The sequence below is a fragment of the Hypanus sabinus genome, chromosome 1, assembly GCF_030144855.1.
Source record: "Hypanus sabinus isolate sHypSab1 chromosome 1, sHypSab1.hap1, whole genome shotgun sequence".
Classification (NCBI taxonomy): Eukaryota; Metazoa; Chordata; class Chondrichthyes; order Myliobatiformes; family Dasyatidae; genus Hypanus; species Hypanus sabinus.
Window position 1 is genome coordinate 22,962,481 of NC_082706.1, and position 23,985 is coordinate 22,986,465.

Consider the following 23,985-nt stretch of genomic DNA (forward strand, 5'->3'; position numbering starts at 1 on the left):
GCCATACTTAATCTGTTCAGGCCTTTTAACATTAAGAATATTTCTATGAGATCGCCCTTCATTCTCCTGAACTCCAGGGAATACAGCCCAAGACTGCCAAATGTTCCTCATTCCTGGAATCATTCTCGTGAACCTTTTCTGTACCCTTTCCAATGTCAGTATATCCTTTCTAAAATAAGGAGCCCAAAACTGCACACAATACTCCAAGTGTGGTCTCACAAATGCCTTATAGAACCTCAACATCACATCCCTACTCTTATATTCTATACCTCTAGAAATGAATGCCAGTATTGCATTTACCTTCTTCACCACCGATTCAACCTGGAGGTTAACCTTTCAGGTATCCTGCACAAGGACTCCTAAGTCCCTTTGTATCTCTGCATCTTGAATTTTCTCCCCATCTAAATAATAGTATGCCCATTTATTTCTTCCACCAAAGTGCATGACCATACACTTTCCAACATTGTATTTCATTTGCCACTTCTTTGCCCATTCCTCTAAACTATCTAACTCTTTCTGCAGGCTCTCTGTTTCCTCCACACTACCCGCTCCTCCACCTATCTTTGTATCATTGGCAAATTTAGCCACAAATCCATTAATACTGTAGTCCAAATCATTGACATGCATCGTAAAAAGCAGCGGTTCCAACACCGACCCCTGTGGAACTCCACTGGTAACTGGCAGCCAGACAAAATAGGATCCCTTTATTCACACTTTCAGTTTTCTGCCGACCAGCCAATGCTCCACCCATGCTAGTAACTTCCCTGTAATTCCTCGGGCTCATGTCTTGCTAAGCTGCCTCATGTGCGTTACCTTGTCAAAGGCCTTCTGAAAATCCAAGTACACCACATCTACTGCATCTCCTTTGTCTACCCTGCTTGTAATTTCCTCAAGGAAGTGTTCATCAACAATTCTGCAATTCATTCCATCCACTGTACAGGGGATTGGCCTATAACAGCTTTACCAGAGGCCTTTTGGCCAGCCTTACCCACTTCCACCTCGCACAACGGGGATGTAAAGTTGGACTTTGAGAGATATTGCTATTCTTAGCACCACCAACTGCCATCATTACTTGTGTCATTATTTATATGAAAGGGTAGTTTTATACCTGATCTTTTTTTCTGCAAAGCTGAAAAGTTTTTGTTATATAACACAGAAGAGATTAAAAAGATTCCTTAGCAAGTTTGGTCTGATTACTCACAACATGCAAAGTCTAAGCTCCCCAAGGACTTGCATGAGTTCTCTCACTGCGGCCTCGGTTCAGGGAACAAAGGAACCAGGAATGGTGAAAACAAAATGCATTTCTACAAACAGTTGGACAGCTTGTTAACAGATGTCAGCCAGTACTTTGATATCAACTCATGTAAGTATGAGCTGCTACATTAGCATGCAAAATGGAGCAAATGTTTTTACAATTCGTTATTTTTAAGCATCATTTGAGTTCCATCAACTGTTCAAATCTGTTCTTTCTTGGTTAAAACTGAGTGCAACATCAGGCCAATGAACTGGACAGATAGCTTCTGCATTGTTCCTTAAAGAAACAATATTTTGTTAAGATACTTTTCCCATGAAGTCAGCTTTTCTTTCAAATAGCGGGTGTGAGCCCAAAGGTTCCTGTCCCTGCCAGATCTAATTATTTGATGCTTTTTGGCATGGATTAACTGCAATGTTATAGTTGAGTTTAAGAACTCTAGATTCTGGAAATCTGAAATGAAGAATAGATTATGCTGGATATACTCAGCTAGGAAAGCAGAACAGTGGAAGAAAAATAATGTAACTGTTTCAGGCCGAAGGCTTTCATTTGATGAAATATCCACCTGAAACACCCTCTTTGTTTCTCTCCCCACAGATTCTGTCTGACTTTCAAGACACTCCCAGTATTTTCTGTTTCTAACTTAACTTTGTTTCGGGGCAAATTCCGGACTTGATAGTGTATTTTTAGAGGCCAAGAACATTTAGTGGTGTTGGTGGCCTATGGCTTAGACAATTATTAAGTATGTTGTTGGTATTGATAATTGGTTTATTATTGTCATGGCACTGAAATTACAAGAAATGTGGGGATAAGATGTGACCAACTGGACCTAAATCATAGTAGTTCTGGTATTTGTTAAGTTAGTTTTGGATACATTTAATGAACTTGTTAACAGATGCCAGAAGAAACAGACAAAGGCATAGGAAGATTTATGAAGTGCCATTGTAAATGGATTTTGCCCAGGTAATAATGCTGGGATGCTTACAGTCCATTGCAGAGAGATGGAAGATCTTCTTCCAAATCAGACTCAGATTTATTATTACTGCCTTTTACTCAGTAGCATCTTCATTAGATACACTTGTACACTTGCTCATTAATGCAAATATTTAAACAGATAATCATGTGCAGGAACTCAATGTGTTAAAGTATACAGACGTGATCAATTCAGTTGTTGTTCAGACCAAACATCAGAATGGGAATAAATATGATCTAAGTGACCTTGACTGTTGAATGATTGTTGGTGCCAGACAGGGTGGTTTGACTATCTCAAAAACTGCTGATCTTCTGGGATTTTCACATAAGCAATGTGTAATGTTTACAAAGAATGCTGCAAGTAAGAAAAAGACGTCCAGTGAGTAGCAGTTCTATGGGTGTAAATGCCTTGTTAAAGAGAGAGGTCAGAGGAGAATGTCCAGACTGGCTCAAGCAGTCAAGAAGGCAACAGCGAATCAAATAACCAGTGTTAAAACAGAACTAAAACAGTGGTGTGCTGAAGACCATCTCTGAAGGCACGATGCATCAAACCTTGAAGTGGATGGGCCACAGCAGCAGAAGACCACGGACAAGACATGAAGCTTCTTTAGCAATAGCAATACAAGGAAAAGAAATAATCTAATTATAAATTACAGAAATAAATAAATAGTGCAAAGAAAAGCAATAATCAGATAAAGGTCATAAGCTTTAAGTTCCTCGGGGTGAATATCATAAACTACCTGACTTGGTCTAACCAAGCAGATTCCACCGCCAAGAAGGCCCACCAGCGCCTTTACTTGTTACACGGGGGCAACGGAGGAGAACCCAAGTGCAGGACACTGGCACATCGACTCAGTTGGGGAGGCTGGCATAGACCTGAACGTAGAGCAGGAAACCAGAGGAATCTTGACAAGGAGACGGGATTCACAGGGACTCTCTAGAAACTAGAGCGGAACTTAGAACTAACGGTTCTAATCTGAACAGGGAACGAAGTATCACACGAGAATTGACCAACCAACTGGCAACCTGTAATAGAGCCACCATCGTATTTATTTCCCAGTCTCTGATGAAGGCTAGATATACGATAATTGGGTAACTAGCAGCAATTGACTGAAATTGGGGCATAATCGGGGAGAAAGAAGTGTTAAAGGGGAACGGCCAACCGGAACCATGACTTTACTTCCTGAGAAAGCTGAAGAAATTTGGCCTGTCTCCTAAAATCCTCACTAATTTTTATGGATGTACCATAGAAAGCATTCTTCTAGGGTGCGTCACAACCTGGTATGGAAGTTGTCCTGTCCAAGACTGGAAGAATCTGCAGAAGATTGTGAACATAGCCCAGCACATCACACAAACCAATCTTCCATCCTTGGACTCACTTTACAACGCACGCTGTCAGAGCAGTGCTGCCAGGATAATCAAGGACACGACCCACCCAGCCAACACACTTTTTGTCCCTCTTCCCTCAGGGAGAAGGTTCAGGAGCTTGAAGATTCGTACGGCCAGGTTTGGGAACTGCTTCTTTCCAACTGTGATAAGATTGCTGAACAGATCCTGACCCCGATCTGGGCCGTACCTTCCAAATATCCGGACCTGACTTGCACTACCTTACTTTCCATTTTCTATTTTCTAATCATGATTTATAATTTAAATTTTTATATTAGTTACTTCGATTTGTACTTCAGGTGAGCCCGAAGCGCAGAATTAAATATCGCTGTGATGATTGTACGCTCTAGTATCAATTGTTTGGTGACAATAAAATAAAGTAAAGTAAAGATAGTGTTCATGGACCATTCAGAAGTCTGATGGCAGAAGGGAAGAAGCGTCTTATTGGGAAGGTGAACAGAACGTTGAACCTTTGATTACCCTGCCTCACTTCTGCATCCATGCTTCTGGGGGTGTTGCTGAACAAACCTATTCCTCTGATTCCAGTGATGTAACTTAAATAGTTAGAAACACAAGGGACTCTGCAGATGCTGGAAATCCAGAGCAGCAGACACAAAATGCTGGAAGATTGGTAGCATCTGTAGGGAGGAATAAATATAATCAGAATCAGAATCGGGTTTAATATCACTGGCACATGTGAAATTTCTTGTTTTGTGCCAGCAGTATATTACATGCAAAATAATAAAATCTATTAATTACAATAAAAAGTATATCAAAATAAATTAAATAAGTAGTGCAAAAAGAGAAGGGAAAAATACTGAGTTTGTGTTCATGGGTTCAATGTCCATTCTGAAATCTGAATGGAGGGGAAGAAGCTGTTCTTGAAACATTAACTGTAGATCTTCAGACTACTGTACCTCATCATTGATGGCAGCAATGAATTCATGATGGAGCTGGCTGAGTTTACATCTTTCTGCCAGTTTATCTGATTCTGTGCAGTTGCCCCCTCCCTACCACACTGTGATGCAACCAGTTAGAATGCTGTCCATGATACACCTGTCCAAATTTGCGAGTGACTTTGGTGACATACCAATTTTACTTAAACTCCGAATGAAATATAGTCACTGTTGTACCTTCTTTGCAATTGCATCAATATGTTGTACCCAGGATAGATCCTTAGAGATGTTGGAACTTAAGACTGCTCACCCTTTCCACTCCTAATCACTCAATGAGGACTGGTGTGTGTTCCCTCAACTTACCCTTCCTGAAGTTCACAGTCAATTCCTTGGTCTTACTGACGTTGAGTGCAAGTTTGTTGCTGCATGATCATTCAACCAGCTGATGTCTCACTCCTGAACTCCTCCTTGTTCCCATCTGGAGTTCTGTCAACAATAGTTGTGTGGTCAGAAATTTAGAGATGGTGTTTGAGCTGTGCCTAGCCATGCTGTCATGGGGGTAAAGAGAGTAGAGCAGTGGGCTCAGCATGCATTCTTGAGGTGGGCCAGTGTTGATTGTTAGCAAGGAGGAGATGTGGTCTTCTCACATAGACTGTGGTCTCTCAGTCAGGAAGTCAAGGATCCAGCTGCAGAGGGAGGTACATATGACCAACTTTTGGAGCTTGTTGCTTAGAACTGAGGGGATGATTGTGTTGAACTCTGAGCTTTAGACAATAAATAGCAGCCTGGCGTAAGTATTACTATCGTCCGGGTGATCCAAGGCAGAGTGGAGAGCCAGTGAGATTGAATCCACTCTTAACGTATTGTGGCGATTGTCAAACTGCAGTGAGTCCAGGTTCCTGCTTATGCAGGAGTTGATTCTAGCCATGACCAACTTCATCATGTAGATGTGAGTGCCACTGGGCGATAGTTGTTAAGGCAGCTCATCTACTCTTCTTGGACGCTGATATGATTGTCACCCTTATTGAAGCAAATAGGAACCTCCAACTGCAGCAGTGAGAGATTGAAGAGGTTCTTGAGCACTCCTGCCAGTTGCTTGGCACAGGTTTTTGGAGCCCTACCAGGTACACCATTACAGGCTAATGCCTTGCGAGGGTACACACTCTTGAAAGATGTTCTGTTCATTGGCCTCTGAGACAGGGACATCAGGATCATCAGGTACTGCATGGATTTGCATAGATGAAGTTTTATTCTCCCTTTAAAAACATACATAAAAGACATTGAGCTCATTTGAGAGTGAAGCATCATGATGTTAGTTTTTGCCTTGTAGGAGTTGTCACCTGCAAACCCTGCCAGAGCAGAGGTGTATCCGAATCTTTCTCAGCTCAATTGGAATTAATTTTTTCATCCTTAAAATAGCTTTCTGTAGGTCATATCTGGACTTCTTGTATAGTTATGGATTACTGGTCTTGAATGCCACAGATCTAGCTCTCAGCAGACTCTGAATTTTCTGGTTCATCCATGGCTTTTGGTTTGGATATGTCTGATATTTTCTTGAAGACACACACTCATCCACACAAATTTTCATGAAGTCAGTGACAACTGTGGTGTAGTCATTCAGACTTGAAGATGAATCCCTGAATATTGTCCACTCCAGCGACCCAAAACTGTCCTGTAAGCTCTCCTCTGCCTTCCTTGACCATACCATCTTGGTCCACCCCACTGGTACTGAGATCTTTAGTTTCTGCCTATATGCTGGGAGTAGAAGTACAGCCAGGTGATAGGATTTTCCAAAGTGTGGGTGCGGGATGGCATGGTAAGGTTTATTGGTGGTGGTATAACAGTGGTCGAGAATGTTAGCTCCCTTGGTTCTACAAGTGATATGTTGGTGACAGTTATTCAGAGACTAATTCAAGCTGAAATCTCCCAAGATGATTAAAAAAAAAGGCATGACAGTTTCATGTCTGCTGATATGTTACTTAGCTCCTCCAATGCCTGCATGACTTTGGCCTGAGGTGGAATGTACACCACTACCAGGATGATGGCAGAAAATTCCCTCAGTAGATAAAATAGACAATAGACAATAGACGATATGTGCAGAAGTAGACAATTCGGCCCTTCGAGCCTGCACCACCTTTCTGAGATCATGGCTGATCATTCACTATCAATACCCAGTTCCTGCCTTGTCCCCATATCCCTTGATTCCCCTATCCATAAGATACCTATCTAGCTCCTTCTTCAGGTCAGTACTGGACCTGAAGAGGGAAGAATCCAGAATAAGAAGGTAGAGGAAAGGAAGGAGTACAAGCTGGCAAGTGATAGGTGAAACCAGATGACGGGGTAGGTCGGTGGTTGGGAGAGGAGGCATGAAGAGATAAAACACTTATATGCTTTTACTTACACAAATCTTTCAGCAATCTCATTTTATTCTACCTTCAGTTCCCCTAGGTTCTACTACTTGCCCACACAACTAGGAGCAATTTATAGTAGCCAATTATCTTGACTGTCTGTCTTAAGGATGTGGGGTCTACTTGTCTTTGGGATGAGGGAGAATATTGGAGCACCCAGAGCAAACCCACATGGTCATGAGATGATGGGGCTGAATGAGGGGGATCATGGTCTGAGGATTGGAGTCCATGGTGAGTGGGAGCTGGATGAGGCGTTTGAGAATTCCAGATTTAGTCCAAAAACCACTGTAGCAGTGGGTGAACAGGGTATTGGGGTTAAAGATCTGAGTGCAGAAATTGAGATTCAGGACTGAGAATGGACTAGAGTGGACTGGAAGCCATGTTGCTCCAGGAATAGTCAATGGTCACCACTTCCGCGATAGTATAGTTTGAGCTACCCAGCAATGTTTCAAAGGGAGTGCAGCCCATGGGCTGAGATTGCCCTGCATGCCCTGAAGCATTTGCATCCAAATCAACTACCATTGGTATGAAGTGACCCAAAAATATCTTCATCTGCGTTACTCTGGCAAAAATACAATTGGTTTTCAACTGCACAACTGAAGGAACAATGGATAAACTTACAGGAACTTACAGGAAATATTTCCTTGAATTATGTCAAGCTTTGATTTGCTGCTAGTTCATTTGCAGATCTCATCAATACCCCTTTGTAGAAGAATTGCCTTTTTACAATCCTTGAAGTTCATTTTCCTACTGTCTGATCGAAAAGCTCACTAGAAAACTTAAGGAAGTCATGTATTCCGCTACCTCAGCACATCCCAAACTGTCCTTTCTGGCTAAAGAAGTGGTTTTCAAGTGCTTTTGAAGGCAGATAACACATTCTGCAAATGTCTGTGAGGCAGCTGGGCAAGTTGAACCCCAATGTCTGCAAGCTCGAGTCTGAGTCCATTTGAAGTTGGATGCTGAAGAAGACGTCTTGTCCTGAGGTTAGAGGGCTGTGTATGAGTGTGGGTGGGAGGGAGGTTTTCCTGTTGTTCTGCTACTTGTTACAAGAATCTTATCACAAGATGGCGGCGTGACACAGCAGCGCATAGCGGCCACTTCAGAACGAATATCTGTAATCTGTCAAGTAGGATGCCATGTACAATCCTGATTTGATGGAGACAGACAGGTGAAGCACGGAGGAACATCTGGTGAAACTTTTGAAATGCCTGTTTCGCTGCCGCTGCTACAGTGCAATCGGAAAATCTCCTGGGAGAAAAGCCCCGAATCTTCAGCTTTGCCTGTTGCTTGGCGGCCGGTGCCGGGGTCAAAGCGCTTGGCAGAGATGGTGCTCGGTGCACCGTGTCGGAGCCTTGAAGTTTTCGGACGGACTCAGAGTTGGCTGTGGTCAGGTGCTTCCAGGGGTCTGTATCGGCAAGTTTGCAGCACTGGAGGTTCATGGCAGGAAGAGTTTTTCTTCCTTCTACCATCTGCATGAGATGATGGGCTGTTCAAGGACTTGAGACTTTTTTTTTACCGTGCCATGGTCTGCCCTTATCAAATTACGGTATTGCTTTGCACTGTTGTAACTATATGTTATAATTATGTGGTTTTTGTCAGTTAGTCTTTTATCAGTTATGGTATTGTCTGCACTGTTGTAACTAAATGTTATAATTTTGTGATTTTTGTCAGTCTTTTATTAATTAAGGTATTGTCTGCACTGTTGCAACTAAATATTAACGATAACTATGTGGTTTTGTGTATGTTTTTGGTTTGTTGGGTGGTAGTGCTGGTCTCTTGACTTGGTGTGTCTGGGTAGTCTTGTTTTGTCTGATGGGTTTGGAGCTCCTTTCCGGGGAACGTGCTAAGACGGTAGCGCGATATCGATACGCAGCAGCCTCTCCGTACTCTGGATTGGGGATTACCAAACGTTATGTGGATTTTCTTGTGTGTGTTTTGTCGTGTGCGTTTTTTGTGATATCATTCCGGAGAACGTTGTCTCATTTTTTAACTGCATTGCATTTGTGGTTTCTCAATGACAATAAGTTGAATCTGAATTGTTGCCTTCTGCTTTGTTGTGTTCTATGTTGTTCTGCCAAGCATTGTGGAGAACATGCAAGCACCGAAATGTGCTGCAAAACTTCTGGGCTGCCCCCAAGACATCCTCAGATGTGTTGGTCGTTAATTCAAACAATGCAATTCACCGTATGTTTTGATGTAGATGTGATGAGTAAACTTGAATTTCTTTGCTCCAAACATGAAAAAATCTGCAGATGCTGGAAATCCAAGACAACACAAACAAGATGCTGGAGGAACTCAGTCGTCCAGGCAGCATCTGTGGAAAAAGGGTGCAGTCAACGAGTCGGGCCCAGGCCCCTTCATCAGGAGTGGAAGAAAGATGAGAAGTCAGATTAAGAAGGTGGGGGGGGGGGCAGGAAGAAGTACAAGGCGGTAGGTGATAGGTGAAGCTGGGAGAGTGGATGGGGTGATGTTGAAGTAAACAGACGAGAAGTTAGTTGATGAAAGAAATATAAGGCTGGAGGAGGGGGAGTCTGATAGGAGAGGGTAGGATCTCCTCTCTCTTCCCTTTCTTCCATAGTCTTCTGCCCTCTCCTATCAAGCTCCATCTTTTCCAGCCCTTTCACCTAACAACTTCGCAGCTCTTTACTTCAACCCCTCCCCCTCTCCCGGTTTCACCTATCACCCTTCACCTTGAGCTTCTTCTTCCTCTCCCCCACCTCCTTATTATGACTTCTCATCTTTCTTTCCAGTCTTGATGAAGGGTCTCAGGCTGAGACATTGACTGTTTACTCTTTTCCATAGATGTTGCCTGGCCTGCTGAATTCCTCCAGCATTTTGTGTGTGTTGCCTTGAATTTATTTGTCATCTCATTTGTGCACAGCAGGCTCACATTAACAATGATACCACAAATAAGCAGATGTTTATTAAAGTGCCGCATTTGGTCTAAGAACCAAGGGCGATATGTCCTCTGCTACTCTGCAAAACACCCCGTGTGGGAGATCAGAGGGGATTTTGGTTTAACATCTCATCCAAAGGTAGTTTATGATAACATACACTCAGGGGCCACTTTATTAGGTACCTCCTGTGCCTAGTAAAGTGGCCAGTGAGTGTATGTGTGTGGTCTTCTGCTGCTGTAGCTCATCAACTTCAAGGTTTGATGTGCCTCAGAGTGGCTCTTCTGCAAGCCATTGTTATAACGTGTTGTTATTTGAGTTACTGTTGACTTCCTGTCAGTCTGAATTGGTCTGGCCATTCTCCTCTGACTTCTCTCACTGACAGAACTGCCACTCACTGGATGTCTCTCACACCATTCCCTGTAAGCTCTAGAGACTGTTGTGCATGAAAATGAAGAGGATCGGCAGTTTCTGAGATACTCAAACCATCGTGTTTAGTGCCAACAGTCATTCCATGGTCAAAGTCACTTGGATCACGTTTCTTCCCCATTCTGATGTTTAGTCTGAACAACAACTGAACCTCTTGACCATGTCTGCATGCTTTAATGCATTGAGTTGCTGCCACATGATTGGCTGATTAGATATTTGTATTAACAAGCAGATGTACAGGTGTACTTAATAAACTGGCTTCTAAGTGCATCAGTACTTTGATGATAAATTCACTTAGAACTTTGAAATGTTGGCTCTTCCTGCAATGCAGCATTTACTTAGCATGCTTGGAGGGATTCATTCTGTAAAAGTTCAGTAGCAGATTGAATGCAGCAGCAGAGAAGAAGCGTGTTTGCCCGTGCATACTTCATTTTCAACATATGGCTTTTACCCTTAGCTCCCAAACATGGAATGAAATAATTCTGTGATCCAGTACATTTTGTCCCTGATGCTTAGCTTCTCCAAGAGTCCTTCCCTCCAGCAGGCCACTCAGCTGCAACTTTCAACAGCACATTTGTTTTCATTTTATTTCTAATGGCAGTGAGTCCTGGAAACGTTTCCTTAGTTTAACACTGTTTGGTCCCTGATCAGTGGCTCAGTGCACATGGAAACTGAAAACAAAATATGGTGGTGCTGTAAATCTGAAATAAACCAAAGTGCTGACAATACTGAAAAGGTCTGGCTGGATCTGTGGGAGAGAGAAACTGGTAAATATTTCAGAAGAAAAAGGGGAAAGCTTTGTAGTTCTGTATCCAATTCAAGATATTCCAATACAATTTCAAAGCTGTGAACTATTTCTGATATGATATATATAGTCAGTGGTCTGTTTATTAGCTACTTCCTGGACCTGATAAAGTGGCCAAATAAAGTAGTTCATGGTCTTTCGCAGCTGTAGCCCATCCACTTCAAGGTGCAAAGTGTTGGACAATCAGAGGTGTTCTTCTGCACACCATGGTTATTTGAGTTACTGTCACCTTTCTGTCAGCTTGAACCAGTGTGGCCATTCTCCTGAGACCTCAGAAACTGGCATATGTTGCAAACTTTGTTGTTTTGTGGTAGCAGCACATTGCAATACATAATAATAAAAACCCTGTAAATTACCATGGGAAATATATAAAAAATTAAATTAAATATGCTCTCCAAGGTACATTTGTAAGAATTTGCGAGTACCTTTGGTGACATACCAAGACTTATAGACAATAGACAACAGGTGCAGAAGTAGACCATTTGGCCTTTCGAGCCTGCACTGCCATTTTGAGATCATGGCTGATCACTACTATCAATACCCAGTTCCTGCCTTGTCCCCATATCCCTTGATTCCCTTATCCATAAGATACCTATCTAGCTCCTTCTTGAAAGCATCCAGAGAATTGGCCTCCACTACCTTCCGAGGCAGTGCATTCCAGACCCCCACAACTCTCTGGGAGAAGAAGTTTTTCCTTAATTCTGTCCTAAATGACCTACCCCTTATTCTCAAACCATGTCCTCTGGTACTGAACTCTCCCAGCATCTGGAACATATTTCCTGCCTCTATCTTGTCCAATCCCTTAATAATCTTATATGTTTCAATCAGATCCCCTCTCAATCTCCTTAATTCCAGCGTGTACAAGCCCACTCTCTCTAACCTCTTTGCGTAAGACAGTCCAGACATCCCAGGAATTAACATCATGAATCTACGCTGCACTTCCTCTACAGCCAGGATGTCCTTCCTTAACCCTGGAGACCAAAACTGTACACAATACTCCAGGTGTGGTCTCACCAGGGCTCTGTACAAATGCAAGAGGATTTCCTTGCTCTTATACTCAATTCCCTTTGTAATAAAGGCCAACATTCCATTAGCCTTCTTCACTGCCTGCTGCACTTGCTCATTCACCTTCAGTGACTGATGAACAAGGACTCCGAGATCTCTTTGTATTTCTCCCTTACCTAACTCTACACCGTTCAGATAATAATCTGCCTTCCTGTTCTTACTCCCAAAGTGGATAACCTCATACTTATTCACATTAAACGCCATCTGCCAAGTATCTGCCCACTCACCCAGCCTATTCAAGTCACCCTGAATTCTCCTAGCATCCTCATCATATGTCACACTGCCACCCAGCTTAGTATCATCAGCAAATTTGTTGTTGTTATTTTCTATGCCTTCATCCAAATGATTAACATAAATGGTAAACAGCTGTGGTCCCCATACCGAGCCCTGTGGCACCCCACTAGTCACCACCTGCCATTCCAAGAAACACCCATTCACCGCTACCCTTTGCTTTCTATCTGCCAACCAGTTTTCTATCCATGTCAATGTCTTCCCCCCGATGCCCTGAGCTTTGATTTTACCCACCAATCTCCTATGTGGGACCTTATCAAATGCCTTCTGAAAATCGAGGTACACTACATCCACTGGATCTCCCCCGTCTAACTTCCTGGTTACATCCTCGAAAAACTCCAACAGATTAGTCAAGCATGATTTACCCTTGGTAAATCCATGCTGGCTCGGCCCAATCCTATCACTGCTATCTAGATATGCCACTATTTCATCCTTAATAATGGACTCTAGCACCTTCCCCACCACCGATGTCAGGCTGACAGGTCGATAGTTCTCTGTTTTCTCCCTCCCTCCTTTCTTAAAAAGTGGGATAACATTAGCCATTCTCCAATCCTCAGGAACTGATCCTGAATCTAAGGAACATTGGAAAATGATTACCAATGCATCCGCAATTTCCAGGGCCACCTCCTTTAGTACCCGAGGATGCAGACCATCTGGACCTGGGGATTTGTCAGCCTTCAGTCCCATCAGTCTACTCATCACTGTTTCCTTCCGAATGTCAATCTGTTTCATTTCCTCTGTTACCCTATGTCCTTGGCCCATCCATACATCTGGGAGATTGCTTGTGTCTTCCTTAGTGAAAACAGATCTAAAGTACTCATTAAATTCTTCTGCCATTTCTCTGTTTCCCATAACAATTTCACCCAATTCATTCTTCAAGGGCCCAACATTGTTCTTAACTATCTTCTTTCTCTTCACATACCTAAAAAAGCTTTTGCTATCTTCCTTTATATTCCTGGCTAGCTTGCATTCGTACCTCATTTTTTTCTCCCCGTATTGTCTTTTTAGTTAAGTTCTGTTGATCCTTAAAAACTTCCCAATCATCTGTCCTCCCACTCACCTTAGCTCTGTCATATTTCCTTTTTTTTAATGCTATGCAATCTCTGACTTCCTTTGTCAACCACTGTGGCCCCTTTCCCCCCTTTGAATCCTTCCTTCTCTGGGGGATGAACTGATTTTGCACCTTGAGCATTATTCCCAAGAATACCTGCCATTGCTGTTCCACTGTCTTTTCTGCTAGGCTATCCGTCCAGTCAACTTTGGCCAGCTCCTCCCTCATGGCTCCATAGTTTCCCCTGTTCATCTGCAACACTGACACCTCCGAGCTGCCCTTATCCTTCTCAAATTGCAGATAAAAGCTTATCATATTGTGATCACTACCTCCTAATGGCTCCTTTACTGCAAGATCGCTTATCAAATCCTGTTCATTACATAACACTAGATCCACAATAGTCTTGTCTCTGGTCGGCTCTCGTACAAGCTGTTCCAAGAATGCATCCCGTAGGCACTCTACAAACTCCCTATCCTGTGATCCAGCACCAACCTGATTCTCCCAGTTCACCTGCATGTTGAAATCCCCCATAACTACTGCGACATTACCTTTGCCACATGCCAATGTTCACTCCCTATTCAACTTGCACCCAATATCCATGCTACTGTTTGGTGGCCTGTAGACAACACCCATTTGGGTCATTTTGCCCTTACTGTTCCTCAGCTCTATCCACACAGACTCCACCTCTCCTGACCCTATGTCCCCCCTTGCAAAGGACTGAATCTCATTCCTCACCAACAGGGCCACCCCACCCCCTCTGCCCACAATTCTGTCCCTACGATAGCACGTATACCCTTGTACATTCATTTCCCAGGTCTGATCTCCCTGCAGCCATGTCTCCGTTATCCCAACAACATCATAGTTACCCATTCACACCTGGGCTTCAAGCTCATCCGCCTTATTTCTGACACTTCGTGCATTCAGATATAGAATTTTTAACCCATTTCTCCTCTCTCTGTTTGAATCGCTGCCTATTATGCTTAACCCAGCTCCCTGAACTCCCATCGGGCTATACGCCCCTAGAATTTTGTTGTCCTTCCTAAATTTACTTATTCTTTCAATACATTTAACTCCATGTTCCATCAGACCATCCCTCTGTACATGTGTCCTCCTTATCACTTGTTCCGCCTCACCTTTCTCTACTACACACTTAATATTCCGGAACCATGTAGTCCCCACCTGTCCTTTATTCTGCCTCTCGCTATCCTCTCTCACATTCTGGATCCTTGCCCCCTGCAAATTTTGTTTAACCCCCCCCCCCCAAGAAGCACTAGCAAACTTCCCTGCAAGAATGTTTGTACCGCTCCAGTTCAGGTGTAAACCGTCCCTTCGGAACAGATCCCACCTTCCCTGGAACGAAGCCCAATTATCTACAAACCTGAATGTACAAGACTTCTTGTACTCTTAATGAGATATGGGCGTGCCTTCTTTGTAATTGCATCAATATTTTGGGCCCAGGATAGATATTCAGAAATGTTAACACCCTGGAACTTAAATTTGCTCACCCTTTTCGCTTCTGATCCCTGGATGGGATCTGGTGTGTGTTCCCTTGACTTGCCTTTTCTGAAGTCCACAATTAATTCATTGGTCTTACAGACTTTAAATGCAAGGTTTTTGTTGCAACACCACTCAACCAGCTGATCTGCCTTGCTCCTCTATGCCTCCTCGTCGCCATCTGAAATTCTACCAACAATAGTTATATAGCAAACTTCTAGATGACGTTTGAGCAGTGCCTAGTAACACAGTCACGGATGTAGAGAGAGTAGAGCAGTGGGCTGAGCATGCATTCTTGAGGTGCGCAGGTGTAGGTTGTCCGTTCTGCACAGACTGTGGTCTCCCAGTGAGGATGTCAGGGATTCAGTTCCAGAGAGAGGTACAGAGGCACAGATTTTGGAGCTTGTTGGTTGGAACTAAGGCTATGGTTATGTTGAACACTGAGCTGTAATCAATAAATGGCAGCCTGGCATAGGTATTGTTATTGTCCAAGTGAACCAAGGCAGTGTGGAGAGCCAGTGAGATTGCACCCGCTGATTAATAAGGTGTTTGCACCCACAAAACTGCCCCAATGGATTTTTTTTTGCATTTCTTCCCCATTCTGATGTTTGGTCTAAACAGCAACTGAACCTCTTGATCATATCTGCATGCTTTTATGCATTGTGTTGTTGCCATGTAATTGGCTAATTAGATACTTACATTAACTGCCAGGTGCCCCATCTTGGTATATTTTTGAGATTTATGATTTCTCTTTGAGTTAAGCACACCCCTGCACCAGTTGACCTCATCAACTTAATTGCACATTACATAAACAATGTCTCCCAAAAAATGATTAGCTTCTGTCATCACCTGAATGTACTTCAGCAGTAGTCTGTTGGCCGTAGAGTGCTTTAGGACACAGTGAGGTTACGTCAAGTGGAGTTTATTGTCATGTGCAAAAGTACAGTGAGCTACTGGTGGAATGAAAAACATGAATACTGCAACATTATAGGCACAGAAGTACAAACAACACAGAATATAAATTATACAAAAAGTCATATCACACAGTGAAAATGAAAAACTACACAAAGTCAAGACTTTAGTGCAAAAAGAAACACTAAAGGCTCGATTTAAATCAAGACCATACTTGTGGAAGAGGTGGCTGTAATATTCTATTGCTCAGGTGAGGCTAGGGCAGGCAAGTCGGTTCAAGAACCTGGTGGCTATAGGGAAGTACCTGTTCTTGAGCCTGGTGGTATGGAATTTCAGGCTTCTGTACCTCCTGCCTGACAGGAGGGTGAGGAGAGGGCGTGGCCAAAATGGTGGGGATCTTTTATGACGGATCCTGCCTTCTTGAGGCACCGACTCCCATAGATGCTGTCAGTGGTGGGTCAATGTTGGCTGTCATAGAATATAGTACATAGAACAGGACAGTACAGTGTGGGCCCTTCAGCCCACAATATTGTGCCAACCCATATAAACCTACTCTATCATCCATCTAACTTTTTCCTCCTACATCGACCATTGCTTTCCATTTTTCTTACTATCTAAGTCTCTTCAATATCCCCGTTGTATTAGTCGTATAACGTTCTCCTTCGCGTGTAACGAACGCCGAATTTAACGTTGAGATAAACCACAGTTAATAAGAACCAGATCGCAGTAAGATTAACCATTTACTGTTCACTCTTCACATTAACATATGGTGAAAACTGTTGATAAAACAATACAAGATTGATACAGTATTTGTTCCTTCCTTAATATCACATTTCAAGAGTAAATACTTGCAAAGGTGACTATAACTACATTACACTAAGGTGCAGTATACAGGGAGAGTTTACCTGCTCCATTGACTACTTTAAATACACTTCCATGCAAACTATCCGCGACTCTTTAACTAACGAAATCATAAACATTATCTACCGTCGTTACTTCTAACAGGATCGGCATTAACATCTTAGTTCAATATATCGATTATCTATTAACTTACAGCGTTGCTCTCACTGTGATTTCTCATGCCGGCAAAACAACTTCTGCTCAGGTGAGCCTCGTGGTAAGCCCCCACCCTCGCGCTAATTTCAAACCGGTATTTTCCCACAAGACGCGGCGAAACCGGATGTGACGTCATCGCATGCCGATATATTTTACATGCAATGAATATACTTTAAACACTTCTAATTCTAACTAGAAAATACTATCGAATGAATTACTAAGCAAAAATATTATAAACTAAATAACTGTCGTAAAGACAGCACAAGTCGCTACCAATGTTCTGGTAGTGCATTCCATGCATCCACCACTCTGTGTAAAAAAAAACCTCTCCTGTCATCTCCTCCACTCAACTTAACTGGATGTCCTCTAGTATTGGCCACTGCTAACCTACCTATGTCTCTCATGAAATTCTATCAAGTCACCTACCGTCTTCTATTGCTCCAAAGAGAAAAGCCCTAGCTCACAGGACATTTCCTCTAAAGACATGTTCTCTGATCCAGGCAGCATCCTTGCAAATCTCTTCAGCATCCTTTCTAAAGCCCTCACATCCTCCCGATAATGAAGGGACCAGAGCTAAATTGAGTAGCACCCCAATGCCTGAATTTTGTCATAAATGGGATGCTTGCACATTTAAAACTGAAAAGCAGGTAATTACGTGGAAGTTATTCTGCCCTTGTTACTTGTTGAAAGTCCTGTCCAGTTTGTTTCTCCTTGTTCCTTTTTCCCTTCATAGCCTTGGAATAGATTCAGGACAATGTATCTTTCTCTAAAAAAATGGCAGCATGGGCAAATCCATCCTAGCTTTGAAGACTGTTACCTATGTCATGGTTTCTAAGTCCTGGATCTCTCTACATGGGCAAATCCATCCTAGCTTTGAAGACTGTTACCTATGTCATGGTTTCTAAGTCCTGGATCTCTCTACCCACCAGTACAGCAGGAGCACCCTCATTAGAAGGACTAAAGCAGTCTGAAAGTGGATTTTGCCAATGCTACCCATTTCTAGTGAATGAATGGAAGGGTGCTCTCTATAATAACATCAAAAAGGGGTCAAGATAGTATTACTGTATAAAAAGAGCAGTGGTACTAGGTATGTTTCCTGATGTTGTTGCAGAAAGAATACATAGTAGAAAGGCTTCCTTTCATTCATTTACTGGATGTGGATTGTCATTGGCAAGGTTTGGAGAAGGAAATATAGATTCTGCCTTTTCTCAAGATAGTCTCAGGGTAATGCTCTTTGAACGCTTGTCGCATGAAGATTAGAAAAGAGAATTGCAGATAATTGCAAAGAGAGAAAATCCAGTGTCTTGGAAGGACTTGAGTTTTCCGTTTAGTTATAGCAGTGAGGAATTGTGACATGTTTGCTTGTGGGAAAGACAGCTGCTCAGAGGCAGGGCGAACTCGTTAAACTGGGAGATGTTCATGTAGAGGCAGCGTGGGAAAGTGGAGAACCTGACAGCCCCTCTTTTCAGTGGAGATCAGTTGTTCCATAAGAGATTGATGATGGTGGCTCCTATAACAATGTGGCCCAATTTCAAATGCAATGTGCCAGACAAACATGAAGGAATAACTCAATATTTTTAATGTCATAGAATAAGGCCATTCAGTCTATTAAATTTGTGTTGGCTCCCGGGGAGCAATCCATTTAGTTCCCTTCCTCCTTGTTAGCCAATACCTGTTCAGATTATTTTCTGTCAAAAATGCCTGAGTTAGTAAATTTGCTGATTACGCGAAGGTTGGGGGTGTTGTGGATAGTGTGGAGGGCTGTCAGAGGTTACAGCAGGACGTTGATAGGATGCAAAACTGGGTTGAGAAGTGGCAGATGGAATTCAACCCAGATAAGTGTGAGGTGGTTCATTTTGGTAGGTCAAATATGATGGCAAAATATGGTATTAATGGTAAAACATTTGGCAGTGTGGAGGATCAGAGGGATATTGGAGTTCGACTCCATAGGACACTCAAAGCTGCTGTGAAGGTTGACTCTGTGGTTAAGAAGGCATACAGTGCATTGGCCTTCATCAGTCAAGGGATTGAGTTTAACAGCCAAGAGATAATGTTGCAGCTATATAGGGCCCTGGTCAGACCCCACTTGGAGTACTGTGCACAATTCTGGTCGCCTCACTACAGGAAGGATGTGGAAACTATAGAGAGGGTGCAGAGGAGATTTACAAGGATGTTGACTGGATTGGGGAGCATGCCTTATGAGAATAGGTTGAGTGAACTCGGCCTTTTTTCCTTGGAGCGATGGAGGATGAGAGGTTACCTGATAGAGGTGTATAAGATGATGACAGGCATTGATCATGTGGATAGTCAAAGACTTTTTCCCAGGGCTGAAATGGCTAGCACAAGATGGCACAGTTTTAAGGTGCTTGAAAGTAGGTACAGAGGAGATGTTGGGGTAAGTTTTTTACACAGAAAGTGGTGAGTGCATGGAATGGGCTGTCAACGACGGTGGTGGAGGCAGATACGATAGGGTCTTTTAAGAGACTCCTGGACAGATACATGGAGCTTAGAAAAATAGAGGGCTATGGGCAACCCTAGGTAATTTCTAAGGTAAGGAGATGTTTGGCATAGCTGTGTGGGCCAAAGGACCTGAATTATTCTGTAGGTTTTTCTGGTTTCTATATTTCTAACTCCTCTTTGATTCCTGTTGCCTTTCACCTCCACTAACATGTTAAACACAAGAGATCCTGCAGATGCTGAAAATGCAGAGCAACTCACACACACAAAACACCTGAGGAACTCAGCAGGTCAGGCAGTGTCTATGGAGTGAAATAAGCAGATGACATTTCAGGCCAAGACCCCCGGGGCGCTAATATGTCAATGTATTGTATCCAACTAACCCAAGACCTCATCTTTGGGATGTGGGGTGAGGCTGCAGCTTCTAGTCGGGGCATACTGTCACAGAGGGAACATGCAAACTCAAAAGACAGTACTTGTGGTTAGGTTTAAACTAAGATCACTGGAACTGTGGTGTATTAGCTCTATTCACTGCACTGCTGGTCCGTCGTGAATGTCAGTGAATAGATGCACAGATGGATCATTCAGGGAGCAATTGGGGCAACATGAAATATTCTGGAAATGATCATTGTCAAATCTCATTTTAGATAAAGCTATTTTTATCTGATTAAAACAATATCAGTGAAATTGAACCTGCAGCATTCAACTTCCACCGCACCTCCATTCCTAGGTCCTGACTATTTTTCTGTACAGCACTTACCCCCAGGAGTACAAAAAAGTACTTTGGCTGGTGTAGTGGTTAGACTACCAGTTGAGTGGTGCAATGAGTCAATGTCCATGTCCTATTGCACTGATTGTAGGAATTGTTTCTTAAAGGGGTGCAGTGTTAAAAGGTGCCCTGACACTAAAGCACAACTGGTTGGTTGGTTTTCTTAAAGGAATGCAATCTGTCACCTGTTCATGATTCAGGCCCACAACTGACTTGAGTTCAACTCGGTGCCCACACCAACATAGTCGGGCACAGTTCTGGTTGCCCGACTATAGGAATCAGAATCAAACTTATTATGACTGATATAAGCTGTGAAATTTGTTGTTTTGTGGCAGAAGTACAACGCAAAAAGTATTATAAGTTACAATAGTAAATAAATTAGTGCAAAAGAGAAACAGTGGGGTTGTGTTCATGGGTTCATGGACCATTCAGATCTGATGGCGGAGGGGAAAAAGGTCCTAAGATGTTGTGTGTTGGTCATTGTACCTCCTCCCTGATGGTAGCAATGAGAAGAGGGCATGTCCTGGATGGTGCAGGACATTTATGATGGATGCTGCCATCTTGAAACACTTCCTTTTGAAGATGTCCTTGACGGTGAGGAGAGCTGTGCCCATTGTGGAGTTGGCCGAGTCTACGAATTTCTGCAGCCCCTTTTGATCCTGTGCATTAGAGCCTCCATACCAGGTGGTGATGTAAGAAATCAAAATAATTGTGCACAGTTCTTGTCACCTGGCTACAGAGAGGATGTCATTAAATTGGGAAGGGTGCAGAAAAGATCGTAAGAATGTTATCACATCCCTCCTACTTCAGCAGCTCCATAACATTGTGAGATAGCAGCATTTCTCCAGCCCTGGCATTTGGTGCATCTTCAGATTTAGTTTCTGCCCTAGTGCTTGCCATGCCTTTGGCTGCTAGGCTCTAAAGCTCTGAAATTCCCTCTTCCTCTTTTTCTCCAGACCATAACTAAAGCTTTCCATACTGACATTTTTGGTCACTTGCACTAACATCCTATGTGGCCTATTGTCAAATCATTAATTGCTATGTCCTTTAGACAATCTTCGTACTTAAATAGTTACATAAATGCAAGTTGTTATTTCTATAGATGATGAAACATGCAGTTCCACAGCACCCTTCTTTAAAGTTCCTGCCAAGTGCCCACTGCATGAAGCCTTGTAAATCTGAGGTGAAATTCCTTTAAAATGTGTAAAGTCTTTGGCTTTGCATGAAAAGTTTATTCACAGCAATCAGTTGTATTAGACAGTAGGGAAGCAAGGATGTGGGGAATATAGCAAGGAAATATATTCACGTTGTGGATCTCAGAATAGGCATGGGCTTTACTTATCTCAAGTCCCCATGTAGGCTGCTAACAATTTAGTACCCAGGTTTGATGTTGAGATTTTTTTTGTCACTCATTTGATCCAAACCTCAGTCGAATACATTGTGTAATCTCATCTTGTCAAAAACAGCTTGTTTGGTATGTCACATCACAACTTGATCCCAGGGTGTTGTAACTTTACATACCTTCTTTCGTTTTTCCAAGTACTACCTCCCTAAACCAGGCGTCCTTCCATTTCTCCAGGTACTCCCCACCTTAAACCACCCAAATCGGGAAGCATTTTCCTCTGAGGAGCCCTTGGTTTGATTTGGAGCCCCAGTTCTTTTCCTATCATAGACTCCTTTCCTCTCCAACCTTAAGATGTCTATGTACACTGGGGAAAATAATGTGAGGTTATCTCAGTGAAACACAAAACACAAAAAAAATTTACTCACTTGCAGGGAGAAGTAGAACGACGTTTTTCCCTCAACTGTCATGGTCATAATAGTCCAATCGTTCAGGACATAGAGTGTTGAGCCTTTGGCATTCTCAACCCAAGACGCTGAGTTATTAACATGAGGGCTTGATAGGTTTTTGCTACTAAGGGATACAAAGGAGATAGGGTTAATGTAGAGAATTGACAAAGACATTTGACATTCTTGCCTTCACTGGACTAGATCTTGAGTACAAGAATTGGAAAATAAGTTACGTTTGTACGGATGTTTATGAGACTGCACCCAAATCTGTTCTCCCACTATAGGAATATTAGAGAGGGTGCAGTAAACATTCACAAGGATATTCCTAGGACTGAAGGTCTTGAGTTACAAGTGATGTTTGGACTGGTTGAAAGGAGGCGGCCTAGGGATGATACACATGTAGAGGTTTACATGAAATCACGATGGATGTAGATAAAAAGGACTGTCTAAAATTGGAGGGTATAGAGTTAAAGCGAGAGGAGGAAGACTTAAAAGGGACCTGAGGGGCAAAATTTTCACAGAGGGTGATGGATGGATGTAATGAGCTTCTAGAGCAAATGGTAATGGTGAGTTCAGTTATGATGTGTAAAAGACAATTGGAAAGGTAAATGGATAGGAAAGTTTTAGAGGGATATGCAGGCAACTGGATCTGGCTCAAACAGACATTTTGGTTAGCAAGGGCGAGTTGTGCTGATGGGCTTGGTATCATGATGCAAAACTTTCTGACTCTACGTCTCTTTTGATCTTGTGGACATTTGGCAGAGATTGTATGTTAATTTAGTCATGATCAGCAATTGAATTGGGGTCTCAGCCCAAAACGTTTTCTGTTTGTTCATTTCTATGGGCTCTGCCTGACTTGCTGAGTTCCTCCGGCATTTTGTGTTTATTTCCAGCACCTGAAGAATTTATTTGTTTAGGAATTGAATATCATTGATTTGGTAGTGGAAGGGAATATTCCAAAGGGAAGTAGGTAAGTAGCATGGCCAGAGTGAAAGGGAAGGATGAGGGTAAATTCCAGTTCTTCAATAGGCTAAATGGTCACTTTCTGTGTAGTAATATAGCACGTTTTTAATGTCTTCTGACTCAGGTGTAAAGCAAGTGTTAGAAGTGGAGGAAAGAACGGAATGTGCCACCTAATAACAATCTTTCATTTTAACTTCAGGAGGCGCAGCAACACGTAGAAGACATTCGCATTAAGGGGGTCTTTGGATCCTCCAGGAGCAGCTTGCCTGTGACCGAGGGTTACGTGGAGGTTAAACAGGATGAGAAATGGAAGCGGATCTGTAGCACGGGCTGGACAGAGCTGAACACAAGGGTGATCTGCGGCATGTTCGGATTCCCGACGGATAAAAGCTACAATGCCAGAGTTTACAAGTAAGGAGAAAGTTGGGCTCGTCAGAGCTTTTAATGTGATGTGGAAGAGCATGTAGCTCAGAAGTGGATAGGTATGCACCTCTCCCTCCCGTAGGTTTCCGAGGCTGTACCCTACTGGTAGCAGTGAGACACCTTATGTGGGATTGCGGAATGTGGTGTGGGGCTGTGGAGAGGAGATGAAGTGATTTAGGCCACCCTATGTCTGAAATAATATCTTCATTGTACATTAAATCAGAATTAGGGCTTCCTTTGCTTATGAGTTCAAGGATCCTAAATCAGGAACAGAGCAGAGACCATCTGGTCCCTTTCAGTGTATATTCTCTATCATATCTCACCCTAATAGCATTCCTTTTCATCTTCTCTCCCCATGTATATCCAGCCTATGTTGGATGACCTGTCTGCCACATTCTCCATTGGCTTTATTGGTGATCGTCTTCCATTAATAACTTGAAGCTCTGGCCTCCTTTGTAAGTGGAGACTGGAGTTTCACATCACATTGTGTAACATTTTCTGTCTCTCTCTCTGTGTCCTTTTCTCACATCAACCCTTTCATTGTCTAAAGTCATTGGGTTAAAAGGCTTAATTCTGCACCTGTATCAAATGGTCTTCAGTCAGATCATTCCTCAGTTTAGGCAAGGGAGTCCCAGACTATTCAACATATCCTGGTAGGTATAACCTCATGC

At 42.8% G+C, this 23,985-nt stretch overlaps 1 protein-coding gene across 5 annotated transcripts in view; it reads left to right on the forward strand.

The window, feature by feature from the left end:
• The window catches only part of LOC132391895 (lysyl oxidase homolog 2-like), a 185,102-nt gene that overhangs the window by 79,626 nt on the left and 81,491 nt on the right, over positions 1 to 23,985 (forward strand). For 4 of the 5 annotated variants that reach the window (XR_009511378.1, XM_059965647.1, XM_059965657.1 and 1 more), the window contains exon 4: positions 23,091 to 23,302. Coding sequence is in view for 4 of the 5 variants with exons in the window: in XM_059965647.1 (XP_059821630.1) it covers positions 23,091 to 23,302 (212 nt within the window). In the remaining variant the exon portion in view is untranslated. Of the gene's footprint in view, positions 1 to 1,268; positions 1,364 to 23,090; positions 23,303 to 23,985 lie in introns of those variants that run through there. The other variant, XM_059965665.1, reaches the window with a different exon arrangement.